This window comes from Natator depressus, chromosome 7, assembly GCF_965152275.1.
Source record: "Natator depressus isolate rNatDep1 chromosome 7, rNatDep2.hap1, whole genome shotgun sequence".
NCBI classification, from domain to species: Eukaryota; Metazoa; Chordata; order Testudines; family Cheloniidae; genus Natator; species Natator depressus.
In genome coordinates, this window is record NC_134240.1 from 36211122 (window position 1) to 36238482 (window position 27361).

General features: G+C 39.4%; 1 protein-coding gene across 12 annotated transcripts in view; it reads left to right on the forward strand.

The window, feature by feature from the left end:
• The window catches only part of IQSEC1 (IQ motif and Sec7 domain ArfGEF 1), a 695881-nt gene that overhangs the window by 554380 nt on the left and 114140 nt on the right, over nucleotides 1-27361 (forward strand). The window contains exon 1 of one of the 12 annotated variants that reach the window (XM_074958120.1): nucleotides 23212-23434. The exons of 10 other annotated variants lie outside the window; for them this stretch is intronic. In XM_074958120.1, the coding sequence (XP_074814221.1) occupies nucleotides 23370-23434 (65 nt within the window). In that variant the 5' untranslated portion in view covers nucleotides 23212-23369. Of the gene's footprint in view, nucleotides 1-23211; nucleotides 23435-27361 lie in introns of those variants that run through there. One more of the 12 variants, XM_074958121.1, reaches the window with a different exon arrangement.

Genomic DNA, 27361 nt, shown 5'->3' on the forward strand with positions numbered 1-27361 from the left:
ATCATTACAGGCCCCTTATTTATACCTAAAAGAGGGTAAGGAAAACCTTTTCCAGAACCACATTTTGTCTACTGCAGACTTTTCCCTCCTTCTGTGCTACATTAAATGAAATGCAGAGTATCTCACTTGATCTTATATTCTCTCAGATGAGAAAAATTACAGCTTACTCAAATGAAGAGCAGGAAGAAAGTGTTAGACATATGGAGTGCCAGTATGCTGACACCTGGAAAGCTCTGAGCATTCTTCCTGTGACTCTTTTTGCAAACTGACCTATATGCTCCTTAACAGTGTTAGATGTAATAATATTCAGTCTATTTGATTTAAGAATTCTGATCTTTAAACAAAATGTCAGATTTACATGAAGAGACAGAGGCAAAGATACAAATGTTTCCTAAAGCCAAATTTGCTTTTGCTTTATCAAACCAAGCTTGTTTAACAACAGCATTATCACTAGTGCAATATTTTGATAAGAACTGAATATAAATATTGAGCTTTCTCAGAAGAGATTTTTATTTTAATACCCATCTCCTGCTCTCCTAGGCTGTTCTAGTCACTGCATCAGTGTTATGATAAAAGCATAGAGAAACAAATCTACATCCAGAGAGACAAATAGTGCATTCTCTGCTTTTTTAATCTTTCCTTTTAGACAGACATTCAGAAACTTCATTCACAGACAAACAGCTCTTTTCCTCAGATAAACTTTAGCCGGGCAGGCCAAATTGCTACAGAAAACAACAGTGATGGTACCTGCAGGGGCCAGATGTATTTCCTAGAGTACTTTTTATTATCTCCTTACTGATGTTACAAAAAAAATTTAAGCTGTAGGGACTGTGTATAGAAAAAAGATATTGAATCTCTCCGATTAAAATTTGAGATACTCTTTAGGGATTGTTAACAGCTTTTAAATGGAGTGAGGCAAGTAACTCAAGAGAACATCCCCCAACAGGCTTCAGCTTTTGTTCCTGAGATAGTTACCTCTTATTTTTTAAAAGCTGTAAATCTGAAGCTGTGTGAGAGGTCAATAAGATTCATTTATGAAATCCAGGAATGCATATAGACTGATCCTGTCACCATTACATATAAGCAGTTTCAAGAGCCTCAGCAGTAACAGAGACACAACGACGGAAGCATTGGGCCATTGGAATATCATCATTGTGCTAACATTGTATTTGGAGTAATGAGCTCTGCTGACTGCTTCCCAGCCTCTTTGCCCTACATTTAAATGGTCAAATTAATACCTTATAGGATGAATTTGGCCTGGTTTTCTAATATGCAAACAATATTTGTTAAATCACCAAAACAAGGGCTAAGTCTGGGTCACTTAATTCATGTAGTCATGTTGAGATAAGGCACGCTGGAGTTGAGAGAGGAGCATAAGAACCGTACAAGCAGTGCAGCACAGAAACAGTCAGATCCTGGCTGTGCACATGAGGAAGCAAGTGGGATCTACCTAAAGTAAAAATCCCACCTAAGGAGGCTTTTGGGAGCACTTCATGTGTTCTCATGCTGGGGGGGAGAAAAATGAAAGCATGACTTCTGCACCATTCTCAGTCTTTGCCAAGTTCCTTATTAAGATAGAAGTTGGCCCATTCCTTATATAAAATAGACAGAATGAGATGGCATTGTACCTCTGCTGTTTCCATGGACTGAGGGAGACATTATGCTCCTTCAGTGAATTTATTAAGCCCTTTTTTAGATGACGCAGTCTTTGAACATTCAGTATGTTCCCCAATGCTTCCTGCAACAGAGGCTAAACTGGTTCAGGGGCTAATCTCCTTGGGATTTAACACAGTTCCCTCATTCTATCAGTGCCATTTAAAGAGGTAGCTATGACTCCCTAGGACATGCAGCCTGTAGCCTAAGACCATAAGAATGGCCATACTGGGTCTGACCAAAGGCCCATCTAGCCCAGTACCCTGTCTTCTGACAGTGGCCAATGCCAGGTGCCCCAGGGGGAATGAACAGAACAGGTAATCATCAAGTGATCCATCCCCTGTTGCTCATTCCCAGCTTCTGGCAAACAGAGGCTAGGGACACCATCCCTGCCCATCCTGGCTAATAGCCATTGATGGATCCATCCTCCATGAATTTATCTAGTTCTTTTTTGAATCCTGTTACAGTCTTGGCCTTCACAAAATCCTCTGGCAAAGAGTTCCACGGGTTGACTGTGTGTTATGTGAAGAAATACTTCCTTTGGTTTGTTTTAAACCTGCTGCCTATTAATTTCATTTGGTGACCCCTAGTTCTTGCGTTATAAGAAGGAGTAAATAACACGTCCTTAGGTATTTTCTCCACACCAGTCATTATTTTATAGACCTCTATCATATCCCCCGCTTAGTCATCTCTTTTCCAAGCTGAAGAGTCCCATTCTTATTATTCTCTCCTCATATGTTGTTCCGTACCTCTAATTATTCTTGTTGCCCTTTTCTGAACCTTTTCCAATTCCAATATATCTTTTTTTGAGATGGGGCGACCACATCTGCATGCAGTATTCAAGATGTGGATGTACCATGGATTTATAGAGAGGCAATATGATATTTTCTTATTATCTATCTCTTTCTTAATGATTCCCTACATTGTTATATTTTTTGACTGTATCTGCACATTAAGTGGATGTTTTCAGAGAACTATCCACAATGACTCCAAGATTTCTTTCTTGAGTGATAACGCCTAAACCTAATCTGTCATTCTAAAGTCAACCCTAATTTAGCATGCTGTGGTCTAAGAGGGTTCGGCCTTCAGATCAGCTACACTTGTGAGGTTTTTATGAAAATGAAGACCCCAAGACACACAGGGAAAACAATGTAAAACCTTTATTCTTATTAGTGATTTATTAATAAGTCAAGCAAGATCACACACATTCTTGTGTAACAAAGGAGAAAGAGATAAAACAGAATGTCCAGCACTTGCATTACTCACATCAGCCTTTGCGAGAAGCCCAGAAGTAGGCCAGGTGATGCCTAAGGAGTCTATAGGTGGTCATAATCTTGGTGTATCTCACTGTGTTATGCTGGGAAACATTCTTTATACTGGGTAATACTAAAGCCTGCTGCATCTTGTGCATATTCATGAGGGTTTCAGGACCTTTTCCTTATCTGAACTTTCACACCCAATTTCTGTTGGGGTCCTCAGTTCCTATAGGTTAATTGATGTAATGGTTAATCTCATTAATATTTATGTCAATTAATTGTCGTGGTGCTTCTATCATATTCCCGCAGTTAACACATGTAAGTTTCAGTTATACTTATTCCTTAAACTTATCCTTGAATACCAATAGCCCTTATTTGTGGTTTCATACTTCCTACCAGTCAGCTTTCTTATGACTGGTCTTAATCTTGTGACTTGCTGTCAATCTCCTGTTAGTTCCTTATATGAAGCTACTCATGTCAAGCTAGGGCTTATTTATGCTAAGCAACCTATCATACAGGCTTAGGGCCTGCTATTTGTCACTTATATCATAGCCTTAATCAATACTTTTCTTACCCAATATATATGCAAGGTTACCGACGTTCATTGGGCATCCAAAAACACTTACAAACTGGAGTCCATTCCATATTTAATTTCCTGTACTTCTAACTTTCATGGAACAATAGTACATGGAGCCTTCACTTTTACTCTTAATCTTCTATATAAATTGTAAATAACTCTATAACAATATATTCCAGAAGTGATCTTCTGTAGACCATGTCACACTGTATGTGTGCATGAGCATGTGTGTGCACTTGTGTGTCCGCATGTGCATATATGTAAAATATTCACTGTGTTTTAAAAAGTACAAATACCTAAATGTATTCTACAGGGTAAAATTGACTGAGATATTTTTTGAAATATGATGATAAATAATAAAATAGTATACTTTTGTTTTATGTGGATAATTTTGCCTTGACATTATGTATATGTATATGTATATGTGTGTATATATATATGTATATATATATATATATATATATATAAAACTAAGTCCAGATAAAAAAATTCTGACTTGAGTTTGAATTTGCCTGAGTGAGGAATGAAATAGTGACGTTTTTATGCAGTGATTTTATAAACTGGGAATAACAAATTCCTTAAAGAAGTGCAATGTTATTGTTATTTGAAAACTTTACAGTATCTCTGGGTTATTTTTTTTTTTACTAATACATTTAAAGAAAAGTATTCATTAGTTTATTTTTTAGAAATATATGTATTCAAAAACGTGTCCAAAGGCTGTGCGTGCCATTGCAGGTGCGACGCAGGGCCCTCCACAGGACCATCCTAGTGCTATGTGTAGCCAAGCAGAGTGCATGGAGTAATCTTCACTAGATGTTGCATGAATGTATATTTCCACTACATGTAATCAGATTGTATATGAGGCAAGGATTCAATGTGTATTCTCTGATTATGTAGAGCGAATGTATGCATGTGTGTGTGAGACCCACACATACCAGCAATGGGCAAACTAGCTCAGGTAAAATGCCCCGCCCCCCCACCCCAAATGTTCTCCCAGCAGCCCAATAATCAAACCAAAGTTGAATTTCTGAAACAAAGTGCAAATGATTTCTCTCTCACGATTCCTACCTGTGTGTGCTGCTGCTGCTCTTTGGGGCTGTGACCAGGACTGAAAGCCATAGTGCCAAATTACAATTTGAGTGGTGACTACTGTAATATTTCTGACCCAAACGGAGACAAATGGCAATTGTTTTAAATCTTGGCTTCAATAGGGTTGCAGGGGTATCAGTCAAGGAAGAATCAGGCACAATGTTGTTAAATGACATGAAAATCTGAGCTAGGTACCATGCAGATAACATCAGGACAGAGTTGTTATTTTAAAGGTTTATTCCTATTATGTGCATTTCAGGCTTTGCTATTCATAATAGGGGTGCACATCTAGAGAGGAAGCATTGAAGCACAGGACTGGAAGTCACGCAATATTTATTGACAGTTCTTTAGATTTACTCTTGGACTTTGGGCAAGTCCTAGCACGTTGTCTGCGCAGCGTGGGGGAGCTTGTGCTGCCAGTGTGTGTTCTGTTGCTACACAGAAGACTTCGCTCTCCTTTGCTGCCTGTTGTGCTCTTTTTCGTTAGTGTTGAATCCATTAAATATATAAATAGTATATACAAATAAGGATATTCACTCTGGTCCAACTCCATTTGGACAGTCTGCAGTCTCTTCCCTTCATCTTACATACAGGGAAATACCTGAGGCAAAAAACAAACAAACAAACAAAAACCTTTTACAAAACTTCTCATTAAAAGATAAGACCCATAAGTTTAGAGAAGAGTGTCCCAAGGGATTACTCACATTTCTGTTCAATTTCCAGCTGGAAGTGGTAAGAATGGAATATTATCGATTCATATATTTGTCTGTATCCCTCTGTTCATCAACGACAGAGCCTATCACCGTAGTATCTGAGTGCTTGTGTAGACTGATGCACTTGAGTTTGTTTTTTAGCAGTAAAAAGCGAATAGGAGTAGTTTTCCTCAGAGTACTCCATAGACTTTGCAAAACTCTCCACAGGTGCCAGTATTCATCTGTGCAGTTTCCATGTTGAAAGGACAGGTTATGTGTTGTATGCCTCCATCAAAGGAAAAGATCCAGCTGTGAGTACACAAGAGACCCACAAAGGTGCTTCTGCAGCATGTTCAGGCTTCTCATCCTGAACTTCAAGACCCATGACTGTATTCCACTTTCCTTTCCTTCTGTTCCCCGCCCAAGCTCACACCCTGGCTGCTGCTTTTACAGACATCTACCCAGCCTCCACTTGCATGTGAAAAAACATCTCTCTGACTGAACATCAGGCAGTTCAGGGGCTTTGCTGATTCCATAATCCAGGTTAAAGCAGGGTGAATTACTTCTTTGGTATTCAGCCCAGGTTAATGCATTGTTGTTTATAATATATAGAAGAAGATTAACAGTGTAAGCAAAGAAATAAGGTGATTGTTGTATCATTTTCCAGTGATAAGATCTGTCATATGTGGGAGAAAATTACTATATAAATGTTGTGTGATGAATAGCAAAAAAAAATTGCTCTATATGTGATGTAGGAGAAGACTTTCTGAAGATGTCATGCAAGAGAGAAATTCCAGAAAGATTAAATAAAGTATTTTGCTAAGAATTACTTGTATGCATTACAAGAACATCTGAAAGATCTTGCTGGCAGTGGGAGGGGAGTCACTGTGAAATCAATACAAGGAATCATAGAATCAGGTCATCAATAATTTTATCTCTGACCTTCTGGTAGAAAGAAAAAGTAAACCTAACAAGGACATCTTTTCTGAAGTGAAATCTGGCTAAATTTGTGATATTAATTTTAAACAAGTTATCCTTGTTTTTTTTAATTACTTGCAGTTCACAATTTAAACAATAGATGGTGGAATACCCAAGCTGGTGATCTAATCAGATGATATTCAAGGATACTAAATGTGCTTTTTGAAGTTAGGTATGGATAACTTCCCTTTCCCTCCCTCTCAAGGAAAATCTTGAGTGCTATTCCTCTGATGCCCAGTGTTTGCTACAATCTCCCTGCCCCAGTCACTTGGGATCCAAGCAGGCAGGTCTTGGATAAATATAAATTTAAGGACATGTTTTATTATGAATAAAGAGATTCCTTCTTTGACTACTGAAGAGTACAACAAAAGTCATAACACTACCAAGGTAGAATATTTTACATGGTATTCAGCCCCAGAGCAGTTATCTGCTCATGGTGTATGAGAACAGGTTGATTTGTTATAATACCTCTTAAAAAATACAGGCTTAGGTGTCAAAGAAGATTTTATAGTGCATCTTCACCAGGGAAGGGAGCTCAAACACCAGTGAGTGAGATTCTTCCACACCTTGCCCCCATTCCACTCTTATACCAAAATAAAACCTGGGGTAAATGTATTGATTTCAGCAGACTTCAGCTTATACCACTATTACCGAGAGCAGAATTTGGCCCAGTATGTTCAAAAGAAACAAATGTTCTGATGATAATTGAAAAGACATTTGTCACGAACACACTGTTGTGCAAGACCAGTTGTCCTTCAGGTAGAAACTTCCCCAACAATCTGCCATGGTCTATGAGATGTCCACTCCATCCTCTACTATGTATGTGCACGGTGGTTGTGCAAATTAATGTTTTGTTACATTTATTGTGGGGGTAGATGGAGCTCAAATCTACATTTCAAGTTTGGGAAACATTTTCCTACCAAACCTTTTCTATATTCTCTATCCATTAGACTTCCAGCCTATGAAATAGCCAACTCAGATCATACGGGTTTTCAAATACCCAGGCAGCTATCATGCTCATTCAATCGGAAAGCCATTTTCAGCCTCTTTAATTTTCACTTGGACTTTCCCCCAAGTTTGCTTAGGATAGCACTATTTGTAACCTCAGGATTACACCCACATGATACATGTCAACAGCAAGTGGTATTACACATAATTGGCCATTTTCTGTCCACTATTGCCACAATGCAATCCCATTGACTAAGTAAAAGGCCCTTGCAAAGAAGTTAATTTAGTCTTCTAGATGGTAGGCAAATGAGCTTTGGGCAGTTCTAATGAGATAAATTCAACCCTAGAGGATGGGGAAGCATCTTTACTGTGTTAACATTAAAGGATATAAATGGATAAAATTATCAGGGCTCTTCAACTTGTTTTTAAAGTAACAATTGCAGAGGCCCTTTAAATCCACAATGTCTGTCTTCAATATTAATGAGGGTAGATAGTGCTGATACAGCGAGTTCATCTGATAAGATTATAGTGAGTACATAATCTATTGCTATTTAAGGATCATCCAATTACAACAAATTCTCCCTCATCCATTTTATTAGTGCTCATTCATTTTAACTTGCCAAGATGCAACAGTTTGTATTCAGACTTCAAATGGATTAGAGAAAAGACAAACCTCTGCAAGAAGGAGAAAACGTATTTGCCTTCTTGTAACAATTTCATTTACTTTGCTGGCTACTTCATGTTTTATTCTACAAGTTGTTCACAACCAGCTCCTCGGAGAGTTGAAGATTCTTTATAGTGGAAGGTAACTTTCTGCATTTGAAAGGCCTCTTGGGTGCTCAGCATTAACTATACAATGTTGTTAATTAGCATAATGGATTTCCATTTTATTTTTATCTCAGGTTTGCACAGGACATGATTTAATGAATGAGTTCGGAGATAGGACAAGAAGTCAACCAAATGTTAAATGTTTTCTTCCCAACAATAGATAGATTGTCAAGGGACTCTCTTGGATCTCTACAGCTGATACAAACAAAATGGGATTATTTTTATTCTTGGCCACAGCCTAAAAACAGTGATTTAAAAGTACATTTGCATGTAATCTAATTCTCTCACCTCCCTCCAAATACTTGTGAACAAAATGGAGCTGTTGCAAGGAACAGTCTCTTTTGGATTAGCAGAGGTGTCATTAAAGGGAAGATTTATTACAAGCAAACTTTTCCATCTGGTACATTGCAGTGGGAGCAATAATGCTCACTGGTCAAAGGCCATTGATTTATTTTGTGCATGATGATGCTTCCTTATTGTATGCCCTTTTAATAGAAGCCAATATTGGGTAATAATTTCAACAGTTTGATTGCTTAGTAACATCTTAACATCTTGCCATTATTTATATATTCTGGTTGGTGCACAGCTGTGGCCAAGTATTACCTAAGTTAAACTTCACTAGTTATGCCTGGCCTCACAGTTTAACTAAAGGGCAATCAGCAAGTAAAAGTTTTAAATATCTTTTGTTTGTCACATAATTAATAAAGAGGCAGAAATTTTGCATACTGCATGTGAGCATAAAGACAAGGCCTTTCATGTCTTAGCATGTACATATCAATCCATCATCATTTGTAAGATATTTTTACTACTCAGCATCCTGCTAGGGATGTCTTACAGATCTGACAGGCAAGTCTGGCACAAACCTGTTTAAACAGAGAGCTATGTTCTGCTAACATGCAGAGGGAGATCAGGACAGTTTCTGAGTGTTCCCTGTGGAGTGGAGTGGAGTGCAGAGTAGGCAGACCTATAGCCTGGCCCTCCACCTACTGATTGGCAAATCTTGTTGGTTTGCTGTGCACAGGTAAGGGGAGTAAAATCCTGCCCTCTTAAGGAGATGAAGAAATTTGCACTCAAGAGCTTCAGACAGGCATTCTGCTGGCCAGTTTTCCCCCTTAAAGGCACAGTCTAGCTCCAAATTAGAAAGAAAGAAAAAGAAAAATTTGAAGATACTCTCTTCTGGTGGCATTGTTTTGCCAAATGTGTACACTAGTGGCTGAGCAAATGTTTTTGAATAACGCCACTGGTGCCCAACCAGTTTTTTCCCCCCCATACATAGATTGGAATTTTGGATTTTCACCCTTTCACAGTTTTCTTTACAGCTACAGCTTTAGAGCCTCAGAGTTACGAACACCTCGGGAAAGGAGGTTGTTCATAACTCTGAAATGTTCATAACCCTGAACAAAATGATGTTCTTTCAAAAGTTTACAACTCAATATTGACTTAATACGGCTTTGAAACTTTGCTATGCAGAAGAAAGATGCTGCTTTTAGTCATCTTAATTTAAATGAAACAAGCACTGAAACAGTTTCCTTCCCTTGTCAAATCTTTTAAAAACTTTTCCTTTATTTTTTTAGTAGTTTACATTTAATACAGTACTGTAGTTTATTTGCTTTTCTTTTTTCCTTTGTCTCTGTTGCTGCCTGATTACATTTTTCCAGTTCCAAAGGAGGTGTGTAGTTGTCTGGTCAGTTTGTTAATCTTGTGTTCATAACTCTGAGGTTCTACTGTACCTGCTTACATATGCATCACTCTGTTCTGTGCCATCATTCCCAGAATGACAGATAGCTGAGAGCAGTATGGAGATACCTGTGGGTCCACATAACAGAACAGGTATGGGAGTCTCCTTGCACGCTAATTAATTATTTACCCTCTAGTTGTGGGTATCCCAATTTTAAAATTCCCAATGTATTGTATATAAAATCAAAATAATTTCATTTTGTACTTCCTGATAATTTCCTTGCTCTTTCATGGGTTTAATAATCTCTAAAAAGATGATTATCTCCTCTCATAAAATGCTGAGCGTCCTAGAGTCCTGTTCTCTGAGCACTCCCAATGCACCCAATTACTTAGCGAAAACAATGAGAGCTATTTAAGCATGCTGCACTGCTTGGGGGGTAAATCCACTGTGCTTCAGTTGCTGGCTGGACCGGCTCTAGGCACCAGCAAAGCAAGCACGTGCTTGGGGCGGCATTCCGGCCACCCGTTTTTTTGTTTGTTTTGTTTTGGGCTTGGGCAGTTGCACACTCGGAACTTGGGGCAGCAAATTTTTTGCTTGGGGCAGCAAAAAACCTAGCGCCAGCCCTGGTTGCTGGAGATATCCAAGCAAAAATATTCCTTTCCCTTCCTTTTTAAACTTACTCGGTGGTGGTATGGGAAGTTTCTGTCCTGAGGGGTTTGGTTTATCTCTTATTTCCGCTAATCATTTTACTTGTGTTTGAAAACAAAATATCTTTGAAAACTTCAACTGGATACAGCGGTCACCATGGCAAAAATCAGTATTTGCTACTGTAGTCCACACTAGAAGAGAAGGGGTACTGAAGATGTTACAGCTGGTTCTCAGACAGAGTATAGGGAACAACTCTGCTGCTGCTGTGTAATCACCATTGGCAAACATTAATTTTTTCCTGGGCACTATTGGTTGCATTATGTGTAGGATCTTAAGTCACAAACCAGCAATTGTTCTGCGTGGGTGGACCGTTGAACCCACACGGAGCAGCTTGAGGGTTCAGGTCCTTATTGTGGTAAGCATGTGTGGTTGCCAAAAGCCAAGCAGTCTTTCTCTACAGATGTATGCACTTGAGTTAGTCAGTCTTTTATCCAACTGACTAACACAGTAACTCTTAATATTGATGTATTTGGCAAGCACAACATGAATGTAGATAAGTTTTCTTCCTGCATTAATCACTCTTATTATATTGGTTAAGTATATTAGTATGGTAATGCGGAATCTACTCAAATGTTTTAGTCTAATAAGCTGTTACTAAATATAACTCGCTTATCATAATTCCCTCCATATATGATTGACTTAGTTTTAATGGGACTAAAAAGTGATTTATGATGTGTTTAAATTAATATTCTATCTTTGGGTGGAGGTTTTATTTATGTATAGGCTTTCAGTGGTGCTCAGCATTGTAGTAACATGATTGAATTGACAGTAGCTGCAGCAAAAAAAGAATTCCAGTGCAATATAGGCTTTAATCACATGAATTTCTCTATTCAGAATGTATACTGGACTATATACTATAGTGGAGTGTGCCATATTTACTTACAGATGGTGCATACGATGCATATAGTACTTCATTATAACATGTATTTATATTTACTGAGCCAGATCACAAAATGCTAGCAGAAAGAAATAGCATCTTATTGGATGTAAATATCCACATTCAGAGTATTTTTTCATAAATCAATCAATAATGAATTTTACAAGCTGTCAGATGGAGCCCGGTTTGAATATCTTTTTTGTGATCAAGAATAATCTTTTATGTAACACACAAAAAATCCCATTCTGAAAAATGTAGACAATTGTAGAGTCACGTTGCTAAAAGCATTCATGTGCTTTCTCACAAGCATGGATTGTTCATGTAAAACACACAATGTGCATGTACGCACACATATTTCATTGTCAAAAATGTGGACCATACTAAATTTAGAAAGTTAAAAAGAAGTATAAAACAGATGACAACTGGGGCACAGGACTTCTCTGGGGGGATTGAGAGGCACTTAAGAGCAGTTGATGGCATGAAGTACACCCAAGGAGCTTTAACCTCAGTTTGTCATAAATCCCAAGGAAATGCCTTGTGAAGAGGTCATTATTACTGCCATCAGATGAAAATGAAAAAACTATAAGTGTATTGATTTTTTTATGGGTGATTCAGTTGGTATATACAAGGCATTTCAAGAGAATTAATACCCTGTACGTTAGCCAGTCAGATCATATGAATCATCTCAACATCCCACTCCTCTTTTATTCTAATGTAGAGATATTTTACTTAGTGAAAGTACTGCTTACTATTTAACAGACTACAGTGTGCATAATTCCACATCATCCTCTTTCAGTGGCTGTATTGTAGCTGTTCAGCAGTTATACCTAGTAATTCCAGAAAAAGTCATGAATAATAATTATATACAGTTTTTAGTACCCATTACATTCTTGCTGTTTGCTGGAAACATTACCTTAATGGCAAAAATATGTTTGATATATGTTGCCCTGCCTTTCTGTTATGCCATCAGTACACATATTGGTTGCCACATCAAGAGTGGTTGCTATTAAATGTTTGAAGTTGAGATAAATATCTCACTTGGTAATAGGAAAGAAGTACAACTCCTTTTCTTTTTGTGGATACAAACTAACACGGCTGCTACTCTGAAACCTGTCACTTGGTAATATTATTGTCATGACCTGATCCAGTCCCACTCTTTGAACGGACACCAGTTTGTTGTGACATGATCCAACCACTGAGTCCCATGTGCTTCTAAGCCCCTTGCTGGGTAGTGACTGGTCCCTGTTCCTAACTCTGGTCTCTCAGGCACACTCCCCCATGCCTTCTTGGACACTAGAACCCTGTAGTCCACTTGCCTAGACTCCAGAACCAGCGACTCAGCTCTCCGGAGCCCCTCCAGTTGCTTAGACACTTTCTCCCTGGAATCCACCTGGCTGTGGGAGCAGTGGTTTCTTAGTTACACCCTTCAGGAACAACATGGTATTGAAGAAAGGAAACACAAGCTTAGCAAAGGAATTTCTCATACACGCACCCTTTACTCTTTAAAAACAAAAGAGTTACGAATCTATGGAAAACAACAAATTCCTGACGGCAATCCCCCTCTATGTCCTCAACACCCCTATGATTTAATCGAAGTCCCTCCTCCTTCCGCTCTTTCCATCTGGGTCTTTGGTTTCTGGTGATGAAATGACTTTGTTATTGTTTTTATTACCATAGCACCCAGACGTTCCAGTCATATTTGGCTTAGAGAGCATACCTTTTTTAAAGCAATCTCTGATACCTGTGCTTCTGCTGGATAATTTCCAGTCGTCAGACCTTCTCCCTTTTGCTTCCTTCCCCCGTGGGCTTCTGGGCAGAGAGTCAAAATCAATGGCCCTATTAGTAGCAAACCCATTATTCCACTGGGGTAGAACCATTCAAAATTGATTGCTCTGTCACAGCTTCCCACATACAGTTTCTCCACTAGGTGTCAACTTTCAGCTACAATAATGAATGCTCAAAGTCACTCCGAAAGTTACGTTGAAATATAACTTGGCATTCACAAAACCAAAATGGAATTCATAAACCGACACAGACCTATTCCTCAGTCTGTCACAACTGTATCCTAGGAAAAATTAAATATCCTGCCTTATGCTGTATAGTTGGTATTTCAGTGAGAGAGAGGTTTATTTTCCAATGGCAAACCATGAACTCTGGCTAGGATGGAACTTCAAAAGTGTGTCTGAGCTGAAATTTCCACTATGAGCTGCACTTGAAAAGGTGAGTCATGGAGAGGAGACAAACCTAAATCAGAAACAGTGTGAAAAGTGTAAATTATCTTGAACTTAGAGGAGCATTACAGGAACATAATACACTGAGTAGACGCTGTGCTCCAAGTTAGTGCTTCAGAGCCTGTGGCTGCAAACCCCTCTTGACAGAACAAATCCTCAGCCATGGGAGTGCATCCATCAATTGGATGAATACCATAAATTAGAACTGCTAGCATAAGTGAGGTCTTCCAGGACTGGTCATTTATTTTGGAGGAACAAAATGTGATAGAGTATTACACAGTAGGGAACTTAGAATCAGGACTTCTGGGTTTTATTTCTGGCCTTGATACTGTCTCACTGTTTGACCGTAAGCAGGTCCCTTATCCTCTCTGTGCCTTGCTTTTCCTATCTGTAAAGCTGCTTTATCTATCTCACAGTGGTGTTGGCAACCTTCTTTCAGTACCACCTTGCCACTTCATATGGCTACTTACATACATACTTACAAGCTTGCAGATGGGGGGAAACGAAATCCAAGCCCAAGCAGTAGAGTTGTCTGAATCACATCTACGCATCTACAAACATGCTTACTTTTTTCCTTGGGTAAGACCACTCCTTTTTCCAAAATTAGGACCCCATTTCCGCAAACGTCTTCCAGATATAGAGAGAGTTTTCTTCCAAACCCCATTACTGCTGCTCTCAAAAGGCCAGCAGGGCTCGCTGTTGAGGCCAGAGGCTGATCATCACCTCTCTTTTCTCTCCCCAAGGGTTAAATATCCTGTGTTATACGAGGCACTGTAGTTCAGTAGTGTCATGGGGTGTTGTCAAGTTTCCTTCCACACTCTGAACTCTAGGGTACAGATGTGGGGACCTGCATGAAAACCTCCTAAGCTTATTTTTACCAGCTTAGGTTAAACTTTCCAAAGGTACAAACTATTTTCCTTTTTCCCTTGGACTTTATTGCTGCCACCACCAAGCGTCTAACAGATATATAACCGGGAAAGAGCCCGCTTGGAAACGTCTTTCCCCCCCAAATCCTCCCCAAACCCTACACCCCCTTTCCTGGGGAAGGCTTGATAAAAATCCTCACCAATTTACATAGGTGAACACAGACCCAAACCCTTGGATCTTAAGAACAATGAAAAAGCAATCAGGTTCTTAAAAGAAGAATTTTAATTGAAGAAAAAGTAAAAGAATCACCTCTGTAAAATCAGGATGGTAAATACCTTACAGGGTAATCAGATTCAAAACATAGAGAATCCCTCTAGGCAAAACCTTAAGTTACAAAAAGACACAAAAACTGGAATATACATTCCGTTCAGCACAACTTATTTTATCAGCCATTTAAACAAAACAGAATCTAACGCATATCTAACTAGATTGCTTATTAGCCCTTTACAGGAGTTCTGACCTGCATTCCTGCTCTGGTCCTGGCAAAAACAACACAGACAGAGAGAACCCTTTGTTTCCCCCTCCCCCCAGCTTTGAAAGTATCTTGTCTCCTCATTGGTTATTTTGGTCAGGTGCCAGTGAGGTTATCTTTAGCTTCTTAACCCTTTACAGGGGAAAGGGTTTTTTCTTCTGGCCGGGAGGGATTTAAAGGTGGTTAGCCTTCCCTTTATATTTATGACAGGTGTATAGGCCCTACACTGGCCAGGCAGTCAAGCAGTTAATGCAGGAACTACCAGCCAGTGTTGATTGGCAGCCTCACAGCAGCTGGGAGAATAACAGAGCTCGGAAGCGGAAGAGTAAGGTGGCTACCAGAGGAGCAAGCAGGCCAAAGAAAGAAGGTCCTGCCAGCAAGCTGGTGAGTAGCTGCCCAGGAGTGACAGCACCCCAGAGAAGGGATGATCAGAGCCCTAATCTGCAGAAGCCAAGGGTGGTAGGAAGGAAGTCATGGTACAGCAGGAGAATTGCTGAGGATTGATTCTGCCTGCCTGGGTTAAGGGCCTTGAGTTGGAGCCTAGTGAAGTGAGTGGACCTGGGTTACCCTACTTACCCCTCTACAGAGACTTAAGAGCCAAAAGAAGTTCCAGGCCTGTTGAGGACAAGGCCCCGCATACCCCTGCCTGACCCCCTTGCTTCCAGAGTAGGACTATAGAGATTCAGACAAGAAAAGGCGGACTGACCGCCCTGACGAACCAAACAGACTCTGCTCAATGCTCTATCTGGCCAAAGGGGTGCTTATGCACTGCGGGATCAGAAGTTCTGGATTCTATTCCTGGTTCTGCCACTAACCTGCAGAGTGATCTTGGGCTTCAGTTTCCCCATCTTTCAAATGGGGTTAATGCTACATCTCTTCTTTTTTAAAGTGCTTTTGAGATATATGAATGAAAAGTACTTTAAGACTCTGATCTACCACCCACTGAAGTCAGTGGAAAGATTCACATTGACTGCAATAGGCTTTGGATCAATTCCTAGAAGAACATAGTCTCTAAGGTGCCACAAGTACTCCTTTTCTTTCTGCGAATACAGACTAACACGGCTGCTACTCTGAAATAGTTTTGTTGTTGTTCTATGGGGATTCACTGTTATGTCTACTTCATGGCAATAAATGTGGTGCTGCCAGTAGGCATTTCCCAGTTGTACTGTACTTGTTAAAAAGCATCACAAGTTCATTTAAAAACAGAAGCAAAGTTGGAGCTACCTGCCATTTAACTCTGATTTTTATTTTTATTTTATTTATTTTTATGTTCAGATTTTTAAAAATAGGCAAGGCAGAAAGCTGAAGGAAATGAAGGAACTTATTCAAGACATCTGATTAGAAATTCCTTTTAGGGAGACAAAATGTACAGTATGTGCTCTTTGTATCAATGCTTAAAGAGTGGCCTGCTATATTGGAGAATCTACATGGGACTCCAGCCTATGTGAAAAATCATCACCATACATCACATTCTCTTGCAGTTGAAGAACCAAGAAAACATTTATCACACCAAAAGATGGTCTCTAGGAGACAATATTCCATATGTAATACATTCACGTTGCTAGAAGCCCAGAGTTATATAAGGAATATTTCATTTCCCTTAGCAGTAAAAATAGTGGAGAGAGGGTATAGAAGGCAGGGAATTCTTCTTTCTTATTCTCTTCCCCTTTTTGAGAATATCTGACCCATATGCAAGTGCGTACAATGACTCTGCCATACTTTGTTTTTTTCCTTCTAGACTAGCAAAACTTATTTATGACACAAAATGTGTTGGAAATGAACTAAGATATTCTCAAAAGCTGCTCTGTGGAAGGAATAATGGGCCTTTTAACTGTCTTATGTATTTTTTTTTCTAGGATACAACTAACTCGTATTTTAACTCGTATGGAAAGAACTCCCCTGGTATGGTTATATTGTCTTTTGGGTAATCCCCTTGGTTTATCCAAGCAAAAGCAAGATAAATACCCATTTCAAACTTTTAGATCTATGTGAATAACACTGTATTGAATGTGATTAAGTTTGGAATTACTCTTAACCAGGGTAATAATTAGTGTAGATTTAGATGACATGTATAAATTGCTGTGCGCTTGTAATTACAAATTGCATTTGTTGCACTCTGGGGGTTTATAAATCCTGATATTTTAGCTATTAACACATTAGATTAGTGATTTATGCAAATTGTTAGATAAACTAAAATTTCAGTGTTGTCCTTTACATGAGTTTATACTTCTACAGCAGGAACAAAATAGGGTCCATTTTAAGATTAGTCTGTTCTGCCTTCCTGGCTGCCAATGATGTTCTCTGTCAAGTTAGTATCAGACATGCTAACAGTAACAAAAATGGAGCATTGTTATATGTTAATTGGTCACACACACGTGAAAAATGTAGAGTGATAGAGCACTGAACATTGTTAGCAAGTGCCACATTAGACCAATCAGTGTGTTTTGCATCAAGTTTGTTTACTCCCTTTAGTACGGGACTCATCTGGTGACAGTGGGAAACTGAGGCAGCGAGGTTAAAGGCTTGATTCTGCTCTTAAGGCATGATCATGCAAGTGATTTTCTTGCTGCTACTTTCTTTGATGCTTGAGGATAGCTGTATCCTGATGTCTTTGAGCTACCATAAGAGCTGATGAGATTACAATAGATACAACAGTGTTGTTTAAGGCAGCTGTGAGGCTATTCGCTTTTACAGGGAAAACACAGAGGCTTGAACTTGGAAGGTAAGTAAAGGGGAAAATGATTTTTTTTTTTTAATTCAGAGGAGGTCAGCAATGCTCGTGCACCTGCCGGCAGAATCTGATGTAGTAAAATGTCTATCGATGCAACACCTACCCTCTTGCTATGGACTGTGCTTGAAATGAACCCAGACATTTTTAAGTGAGCTGAGCCATGGAGCACAAGTAACACCAATGAGGAAAGTATAGCAGGGAGTTTGGAATATATTGTGGTGTTACTTAAGGGGTATTCCCCCCACTTCTCTCTATTTGTATTTTCCTCTTTATGTAAGACCATTTAGTAAACATATGCCCTATTTAAAACTTATAATGCATCAGAACCTTAACGAAAATGAACCTAAAAATTAAGTTTGACTTCTGTTAGTTGCGTAATTTATTTACTTTTTAGGGACAGTTTCTGGCTAGAGATCTGCACAGGTTTATGCATATGAAAAGGAATAAATATAGTTGTGTTAACAGTGTGCATATAACTAGGCTCCTAAAAAGCACTGTGCCCTAAATCAGTCAAGTTTCCACCTCTGTGGAAAATCACAACCACAGGGGTTGCTTGACTGAGAGCTGCTACCAGCAATTTGGGACCTGGTTTGGCCAAAAGTGGGTGTGGTATGGCTCAAAAAAAACCAGCATTAGTTCGTCTGTCTCTCGTACCACACAGATATTCCTCTGTATGGCATGGGCAGAATTTGGTTTTTGATGTTTAATTTCTCCTTATGGAAATATATGAGGGGAATTCTATCTTGAATACTTAGGGGATTTTTATGTTTAATCCCTACATTGTATTTCAGGGGTAGGAATTATAATTTTAAAACCCAAAGTGAATTTACTGGTACTTTTAGCAGAATGATCAAAACACCAGAATTGACATTTTCGGGTTCTTTAGACTCGGGGAGGGAAGGAGCTGAGGGGCTGATTCAGATAGTTTTTGGAACAGAAAGGCACTGCTATATCCATTTCTGGTTCTTTGTATAAGTAAATGGGTTTCTGACCAGGCATGTTCATATCTGTAGAAGGAGGATCCAGCTTGAGGCTTAAGGCCTCGATTCAGGAAAGCGCCCTTCTTCAGTAAGCACTTAACATACATGCTTAAATCCCATTGAAGTCTAGTTAAGCACATGCTTAAGTGCTTAAATGAATCCGGGCCTCACTGTATCGTGCACATGCTAAATAGTTACCCAGGTAAAACAAAGCTGATGTGTAATGCGGTACTATATTCAGAAAATGAACCAGACGTGGTGGATTTTGCAAATTGATGGGATCAAAATTCTGACTTACAGCTAGTTGGAAAATGGAATTTCCATCCCATGGGAAATTCTAGTACCTAATAATTTGGTTTAATTCCTAATCAGATCAGAACGATCAGATCAAAAGTCAAAATTTCTACATTGTAATGTAGTAAAATATTAAATATTACATCATATTACATTTATTATAATTCAGTTCAATTTTAACTTTTTATAAAATAAAAACTTATCAAAATGAAAGCGTCACTATCTAAATGAAATGAGAAAGTTAAAATGATTCATTTTGTCTTTTTCCAATCAAAAATATCATTGAAATCAACATGTTCCTGCAAAAAGTTTTGATTTTGGTGAAACTGTATTTTCCAATGGAAAACAGTTTTGTCAAATACTTTTCAACCAATTCTACTCATGTTACCTAACCCTTTCTTGGCCATTCATTTTTCCCCACCAAAATACAATGCAAAATTATGTACCAGCTGCCAATATCTAAAGTGAGTGTAGTTAAAGTTTCCTTTGATCTTTTACCAGGAGGAGAGAGATTATCGACTCTACTGGTATTCCCCCTTATAAGTATAAGGAATGCTGTACCTGCTCAAACCGGTCATGCCTTATCTACTGTAAAAATGTTAAAGGCACTCACTATATGGGAGAAAACAAGATATACATGTAAATTAAGGGAACAGTTGTGCCTTGGTGTTTTTTGGTTTTTTACACCTGCTTTATTTGAGCAATGATTTTAGTGTATTAGCTAACAAAGCCCAAAGTAAGTTCTATAAAGCTACGATTGGCCAATGTTTTCCTTTGATTTATTTTCATGCATTCATTCTCAAAGGGCATAATTCAGATTGCTCTGTTGCTGTATAAAGGTTGCATGAAGGTTGTGCAAATGATTTGTGAATAAGACCTTTTGTAGTAAAACATAAAATGTAAGATGTTTCCTACATTTGTAAAATTAGCTTCCAGTTCTCTGGCAACTTAATGTGTACAAAGAGAGGGCATGGTTAATAGTTTGTCATCTTATGCAGACAAGATGCTTATTTAGACAAAATGAAAGTAATTTGGAGAGGAAAACAATTTTACACTCCCTTGGAACACGTTCCCTGGTAGCTCAAAACACTTATAATTTGCATTACTTTCTTGTACAGAACCTTAACTGTATGCACATTACAGTTATTTCCGTGCACTATAACTTCATTGTACTTGCAGGCTACACCATTTGCCTGTTAGTTTCAGCATGGAGTTTAAGGTGCTGTCTTTTTTTTTTTTTTTTTTTTAACCTATAAAGCCACAAATGGTTTGGGACTTGCCTACCTCAGTGACTGCCTCTCTCCCCATGCTATACTGCTACAGCTGTGATCACCAAAAAGCTCGTGCTCTGATTTAAATGGGAGCAGGCAGCTGGTAGGGTGATCTCTAATAGGGGGTCATAGACTCTGGAACTGACTTCCCCTTTTGGATCTTCAGAGCTCAGATTGTTGATGTTCCAAATACACTGTAAGGTTCATCTTTTTCTTGGGAATCTGGGAAGCCAGGCTTGAAAAACATAGCTGGAGTATGATACAGAGTTGTTATAGTGCATGATCATTATTATAGTGAAGGGTAAAAAATATACTGGTGCGAGAAGAAATTATGTAATTCAGTTTTAATGTCCTAATTTTTGTAGCTGTGCGCATACACAGAGCAAATAAGAGGGGCTCTTAAAATAAATTAAAGAGGGAGAATTCTGCAAAACTCTGGGAGATGTGATTGCTTCTATTTATGAGTCACAGCATAATGGCCTGAATTCAGATTTGCTATTTTTAAATATTAGTTTTATTATTGCAGTTTCCAGATACCTGTTAAGGATCTCGTACTTCAGATGCATCTGGTGCAGTTAGGTGAAAAAACTGGTCTGGATAAACTTAGGTTTACATACTGTATGTTCTAGAAAGATTGTAGTATGTTCTCTAATGCTTCATTTTGTTCAGCTTCTGATGGTGCAATCAGGTCTGATCTTAAACTTATGAGGCTATCTCCTAAGAGCTCTGATAGCACTGAGAACTTAACATGGTCCATATTTAAACAGCAGCCATTAGGTATAGAGTCAAGCATGTCAAAATCCTCAGCATACAGGCATGTTTTTTAAAGTTCTTAAAGAAAAAAGTGGCATAATTATTTTCAAAATAGAGGGTAATTACCTCGTTCATAGGAAAATGGCTGTGTTGTGGAGTGAGTGGTGGAATGTTGAGAAGTGCAGGGGACTGGGAGTCAGGAATCCTGGATGCTAGTCCCAAATCAGCCAATGACTCCCTGCGTCACCTTGGACTAATCCGTAAACTTCTCCATGCCTCAGTTCATCCATCTGTAAAATGGGGATAAGATTTCTCAACTCTATCATCAGCATTAGCTATACCACCAAAAATTCCATGGGTTTGGATGGAGGGCTGCCTGGGGATATGATGCTACAGAATCTGCACTCCTTCCAGACCAGGAGTCAGGAGAGCTGAAAGGAGAATATGGCTCTAAAACACTATTTTCATTATTCATTCACGCATCAGCAGCCCTTAATATGCCCATTCCTTTTTTGTATATTTACTGTGTGCTGGTTTCTTCACTGGTCTAAAAGTGCATTTTCTTCCTTCTCTTCATTACGCTCTACGATAGTAAAGAATAGTTTAGGTGTTTTTGCAAACAACAAGTCATCACATAGTAGTGAAATACACATGCTGTATAGAACACAATCAACATTTGAATTAACGTTCCCACAAATATATGTTGCACTAATATCCAGAGTACTAACAAGGAAACTAGACTTTGTTATTTTGAATGACAGGATCCAGAGTACTGACAAAATGGCTCATAATTCCATGGTCACGTGCTTTGAATTAATATGTGGAAAATAAATGGAATTTTTGTGTCACCAGTATTTTGCAATGTAGCTCACTGCTTTGAGTTATGTTGTATGAAAGCAGCTGTATTTTTTCTCCAGTTCTTATTCTGGTGTATTTAAAAATATTTTTAGCCTTGCTATTTCTGGATACTGTGCACATGGACCATTTCATGGAAGCTTAAATGTAGTTGGTTAGAAGCTCCAAAAAAGAAATGCAAACACACCCTTCCTCTTTGTCACAGGGAATCTGTTCTCTGATAAACTGCCTTTGTTTGCATTCACTGCTTTAAAAGAAAGATTCAAAATACTTTAAAAGATAATTGATAGAGTTTAAGTAGTTAAAAAGGTGGGCAAGGAAAAATAAAGCTTGTCAAGCTCTCACTGTGTGAATGAGGCAGATATCAACAAATTATGAGCAAAATTATAAATATCTCATCAAAACCCATCTTGCAAAATCCTTTAAAGTGAATATTTTAAAATCTGCTTTAAAATTAACCCCAAACCAGGAATTCTTGCTCTAAATGAGTGAGTCTTTTAATCTATAAGGGCCTTTCTTGCATTCCTTGTGCACACTACTTAAACTCCCACTGCAGTTATGAGACTTAATTCTGACCTCACTTATTCCACTGTAAACAGGGACTAACTCTGTTGAAGTCAACGGGAGTAACACTGATGTAAAAAGAGTGTGAAAGGAGAATAAGGCCCAGGAGGAGTTTGGCATTTTGCTAGAATCCCTTGTTTTGCAGTAGTCCCCATGCGTGCATCTCTTTTGGGAACTAATCACTACTAAAAACCAATCTGAACCTGACCCAACGGAATGTATGTGGAGTATCTGATTTGTAATTAATGGAGATTTGAGCTTATCTTAATGCTCCAGTTTTAATTAAGTTTGGAAACAATTATGAGAGGCACTCCACGCTTGCAGAAGGAGAGAGATGCTAACAGACACCTGCCTGCTCCCAGGCGGCGGGGATGTGTGGATTCGAGGGGGACTGAGAGACGCTGCCTTTAAAGCCGCGCCAAGTGGGTTGAAAGCCAACAGCAACGTCTGTTGTCACCGAAGCCGAGCGCGAGCCTGGGGAAGGAGCCGCCACCCAGAGTCGCCAAGCTGCTGAATAGCAATGAAGCCGGCCGCCTCTCCTAGCCTGAATGCAACGATTAATGGAGCCTCTGCTCTCCCCCGCCCCCCGACATGAGGAAGGGGATGGGGAGCAGGAAGAGGCAGGAGTAGCCTCCTCCCCCCGTCACATTCCTGCAATGCCCAGAGCTCGCTTGACTCCAGCCCCTGCTCTTTTCCTGGGGCGGGGGCCGCCTCCTTCCCCTTCTCTCTGGCAGCCAATCTCCGCTTAATCAGATCAATGCACCCCTCCCCGTGCAGGCATTTGTATTCCCTGCCTCGCGTTGCTAGCGGAACAGGGCGGGAGCCGGGAAGGGTGGACCGGCTCGTGCCTTCTCGGACCCGCTGCTAGCAGACTCACCCGGAGAGAGGACTGGGAGGCGGGGGTGCCCACGTGTCACTGTGCTGGCCTGGACAAGGGGAGCTGAGGCGAGCCCGCGGGAGGCTATGCTGGCCGCCTGGACACCCCCTCTCGCTACTTCTCTCCAGCCATGTGGTGCTTGCACTGTAACTCGGAGAGGACTCAGTCCCTGCTGGAGCTGGAGCTTGACAGCTGGTAAGCTATTGCCGAGTTGCGTTTGAGGCGCTGGGAAGCGGCGTGGCTTGTAAAGCAGGCTCTCTGCGTGCAGATTGCTTCTCGCTTCCCCCGTGTGCCAGGGCCAGGCAGCGCTCTCGGGAGCTGAGAGCATCTCTCTTGTCTAGCCGCAAACACAGGTTGTGTATGTGTGTGGGCTCAGCTCACCGAAATGTGTGGCTGCAAATACACCAAGGATCCTGTGGCCCAAAGGGTTTTTGTCTTTGGAACTTCTAGCTTTCGCTGACTCCTTTTTTTCGTGAGGCTTTAATTGTGGGAAGAAAAAAAACAACAACCCACTTTCACCTGGAATTTCCATCAGTGTGGCACACGATGCTGGTGTGTAAGGAAACGATTTTACCACCACACACAGGTTACACTTCCCCCCAAAAGCCCGAAATTTTCAAAAGCACTTTCTAAAGCCCACCGTGTATAATGATGTACCTCTTCGCTGAACCATATGTGCATTTAAGGATTTTCTTTGCACAGAGCTAAAGACATGGCACTGTGTAATATAATCTGGCTAATTACAGCCAACTGTAGCTTTGTAGTAGACGACCCTGTGTTTTTCTGGAGCTCTTATTGTTGGCTTTCATGGCACCCATACTAAGGTTTAGGGGGGAAATGCCATGACATCTGCCTTTTATAGACATAGGCCCAAATTAATAGTATAGACATTTGAATATGGGATCAAAAGTTGTTAACTTTAAAGCTTATTGCGGCTTATTAGTGACAGATGATACTGCTGTTTTTTTTCCTTCCTCTTTTATAAAGAGGGCTGATCGTAGGATGTGATTTGCCCCAAGTATGTGCAGTATTTTACACACACCTTTTTAATTCAGTTTATGATGTATTCCATGAAAGCATGTGACTAATATCAAGTTAACCATAAGCTCTACTTCAAAGCCATTTTATGTACTTTTCTTTGTAGTTGTCGGAAATCCTCCAGGGAAACCAGAGTTAATGTTGTTGTCAATGTATTTAGCATAAATGTGCTGAAGTTAATGATGTTTGCTAGGATCAATTGTGATCCACAATCTTTGCTCCCAGCAAAATAACAATGATCGGTTTTTATTCGAAGGCTTTAATATTATGTGTGTGATAAGCAACTAATTTAGGAAAAACAGAATAGTGACAGTATTGGCTATTTTGATATTCACATAGGAGTCTCCACATTGCTTCATATTTAACTTATTTAAATCTTTAATTACCTAAATGAGAAGAATGCTGAAACCTGTGGTGTTAACCATTGGATATATTAGTCAATTGTGGAAACTGGTAGCTAGGCAATCTTTTAACTGTGAATAACAATGCAAATTTTAAAGAGTCAAGAAAAACAATTGCTTTCTCATATGTAAAAGCCCCTTTTCAAAATAATCTCTTGTCCATTTAAAAAATGTAATCCAACAAGCAATATGATATTTTGAAGTGATTTGTTGAATTTTTTTAAAGCTTAATTAGGCAAATGTATCCAACATCTTAAACTGGTAAACTTTTAAAAAAAAGTAGTATAAACAAGTCTCAAAAAATGACTAGATACAATGTGGCTTTATATGGATACAGAAAGAGGTATATTTTCAATAGAAGAGAGAAAATGGACTCACGAGGAAAAAAATACAATTTACTATAGCTTCTAAACAGAGATATAACGAGACTGAAGCCTAATATACTCATTGAAAAAGTAATTGAAGTTGTATAGGAAAGTTTCTTTACTTGGAAATTTTGGTGCTTTGGGAAAAAAATGATGCACTTCGTGGATGGAAATGTGGCACTTTGCCACAGTTGTGCACACTGAATAATATTTGACTAAATGACATTCCAACTGGGCAGCAGATTGCAAAATATAATGCATAACTTGTTTCATTAATAGCAGAATGACTGTCCTTGCAGAGCTACATTTTGCCACTAGGTCATCATTGCAGTCCTATTCTTCCTTCTCCATGTGTTCATGCTCTTCCTTTCAGGAAAGCCTGATTGCTCTATCTGATATGTGTTGTATGAGGAATTACAGAGCACTCTGTTTACTATAGTCCTGTTTAATTGTGTCTGTGCTTATAGGGTAATACTCTTTTTATAAACACGACATTTATTACATCTAACTACTCCCCCTAGATAATTTCAATATTGTTGATTAAAATTGTGTATTTGTCATTTTACTTTTTTATACCAGGGCTGTCTTCTAGCTGTGGTCTCCCTTTCTAATCCCTGGAGTTGCTGATGTTTATGCTCCTGTTATATAGTAACTAGAAGTTTTCATTCTCTTTGTTAAATAGGTGGCTTAGTTAATTCTAGCATTTTATGTGTGGAATGGGCTTCCAACCATTTAAATCATCTTTGTAATAGTATTTAAAATGTTAAATCATTTTAACTTTCACCAGAGAGATCCAAAGTTTCAATTTCAATAAAGTAGATAATGCAAACTAATGAAATATTGATTCTAGACACTGTGCAAGGTGACTTTTTATTGAGGGGCGGCTGTATCAGAATTCTGATTTGAGAAGGAATTCCACATCCCAGCCCTGCCCGATATTGATAACACAAAGAGCCAGGCAATTTTATTAAATCTGCGCTGCTCAGGTGGGAAAATCCAAAAGCCCAAGTACCCTCTCTCGTCTGAGAAGTGCAGCTGTCCAGCCTAACTATGCCTCTTGATTTTTTTTTCCTATAATAAATCTATACTGAAACATTTTCTAACAGCTGGCTAGTGAGTTTACTGGATACTCGCTGTTAGGCCTCTCCATCACTGAGTCAGTCCTCCTTTGCTGGAAAAAAAAAAATCATGTTCAGTTTTCACTGGCAATGTGTTTTTCTGCAGTATGAGCTGCACGTGCCTGGGCCACAAGGTAGCTCTGGTCTAATTGAGGGATTTCTCTGAGCCTTATGTCAGATTCACATTCTGCAGAATGAAAACTTTTTTATTTATGTATTTATTTGTTCTGTGCCCAGAATGGATAGAAATTGAAGAGAGACTTCTGAATGTGAAGTAAGGTACTATTATCTTAAACAGCCTGAAACAACAACTTTAAAAAAAAAAAAAAAAAAAAGAGCCAGCTGCCCCTATTCATCTTGCTGGTGTCAGCTCTGAAGTTTAAAGATGACACTTTGAAGAGTAGATTTTCTTATTGCAAAGGCTGCACAGTTGTGTGACTAACTTAAACACAGTTACTGCACATGTGCTTGCAAACTGGATAACTGCACATGACCAAACCACAAAATTGAGAAATAGCTGTGATTCCAAAAGTGGATCTGCATCATGTAGCCACACAGACTGCTGGAACAGTAAGTAACAACAATTTAGACCAACATTTTCAGAGGTGACCTCAGATTTAGATTGCTGCAGATTCGGGGTCTCCAAGTTGGCGGTATCTTGGGCTTTACAAAAGTGCTAAGCACCTGCAGTTCCCATTGGCTCCTGTTAAAACTGGGGCTGTTCAGCACCTCTGAAACTGCAGGCTCAAGCTGTCTCAGGTTGAGTATCCAGAAACAGAGGCATAACAAACCCAGAGGTCATGAAAAAATTAGCCTGATTCTCTACATTAGTGTCATATTCTATCTTTGTGCAAAGCTCCAGCTGACATTTGCTGTGTGGCCCTAACTTTGTACCCCAGCACAGGGGCTGTAGTTAAAAATGTAATTCAGCCCTCATCACAGGGATGGTTTTTGGGAAACCGTGAAACAATGATGGTCATAAGACTGAACTGCCAAGCATCCAGCAGGGCCAGACAGAGTCCCTGTAGTTTCTCCTTTTGGACACTGCAGGCTCAGGCTCCCTCCAGCTTCACTGTCCCATTCCTCCTACACCTCCCAAGTTTCCCTCAACTGCCCTTGTCTCTCAACAGCCTCGCCCGTCAGCTTTTGAGGTGTGCAAAAATATAGGCTCCAGCCTCTCCCCCACCCCCGACTCTCACT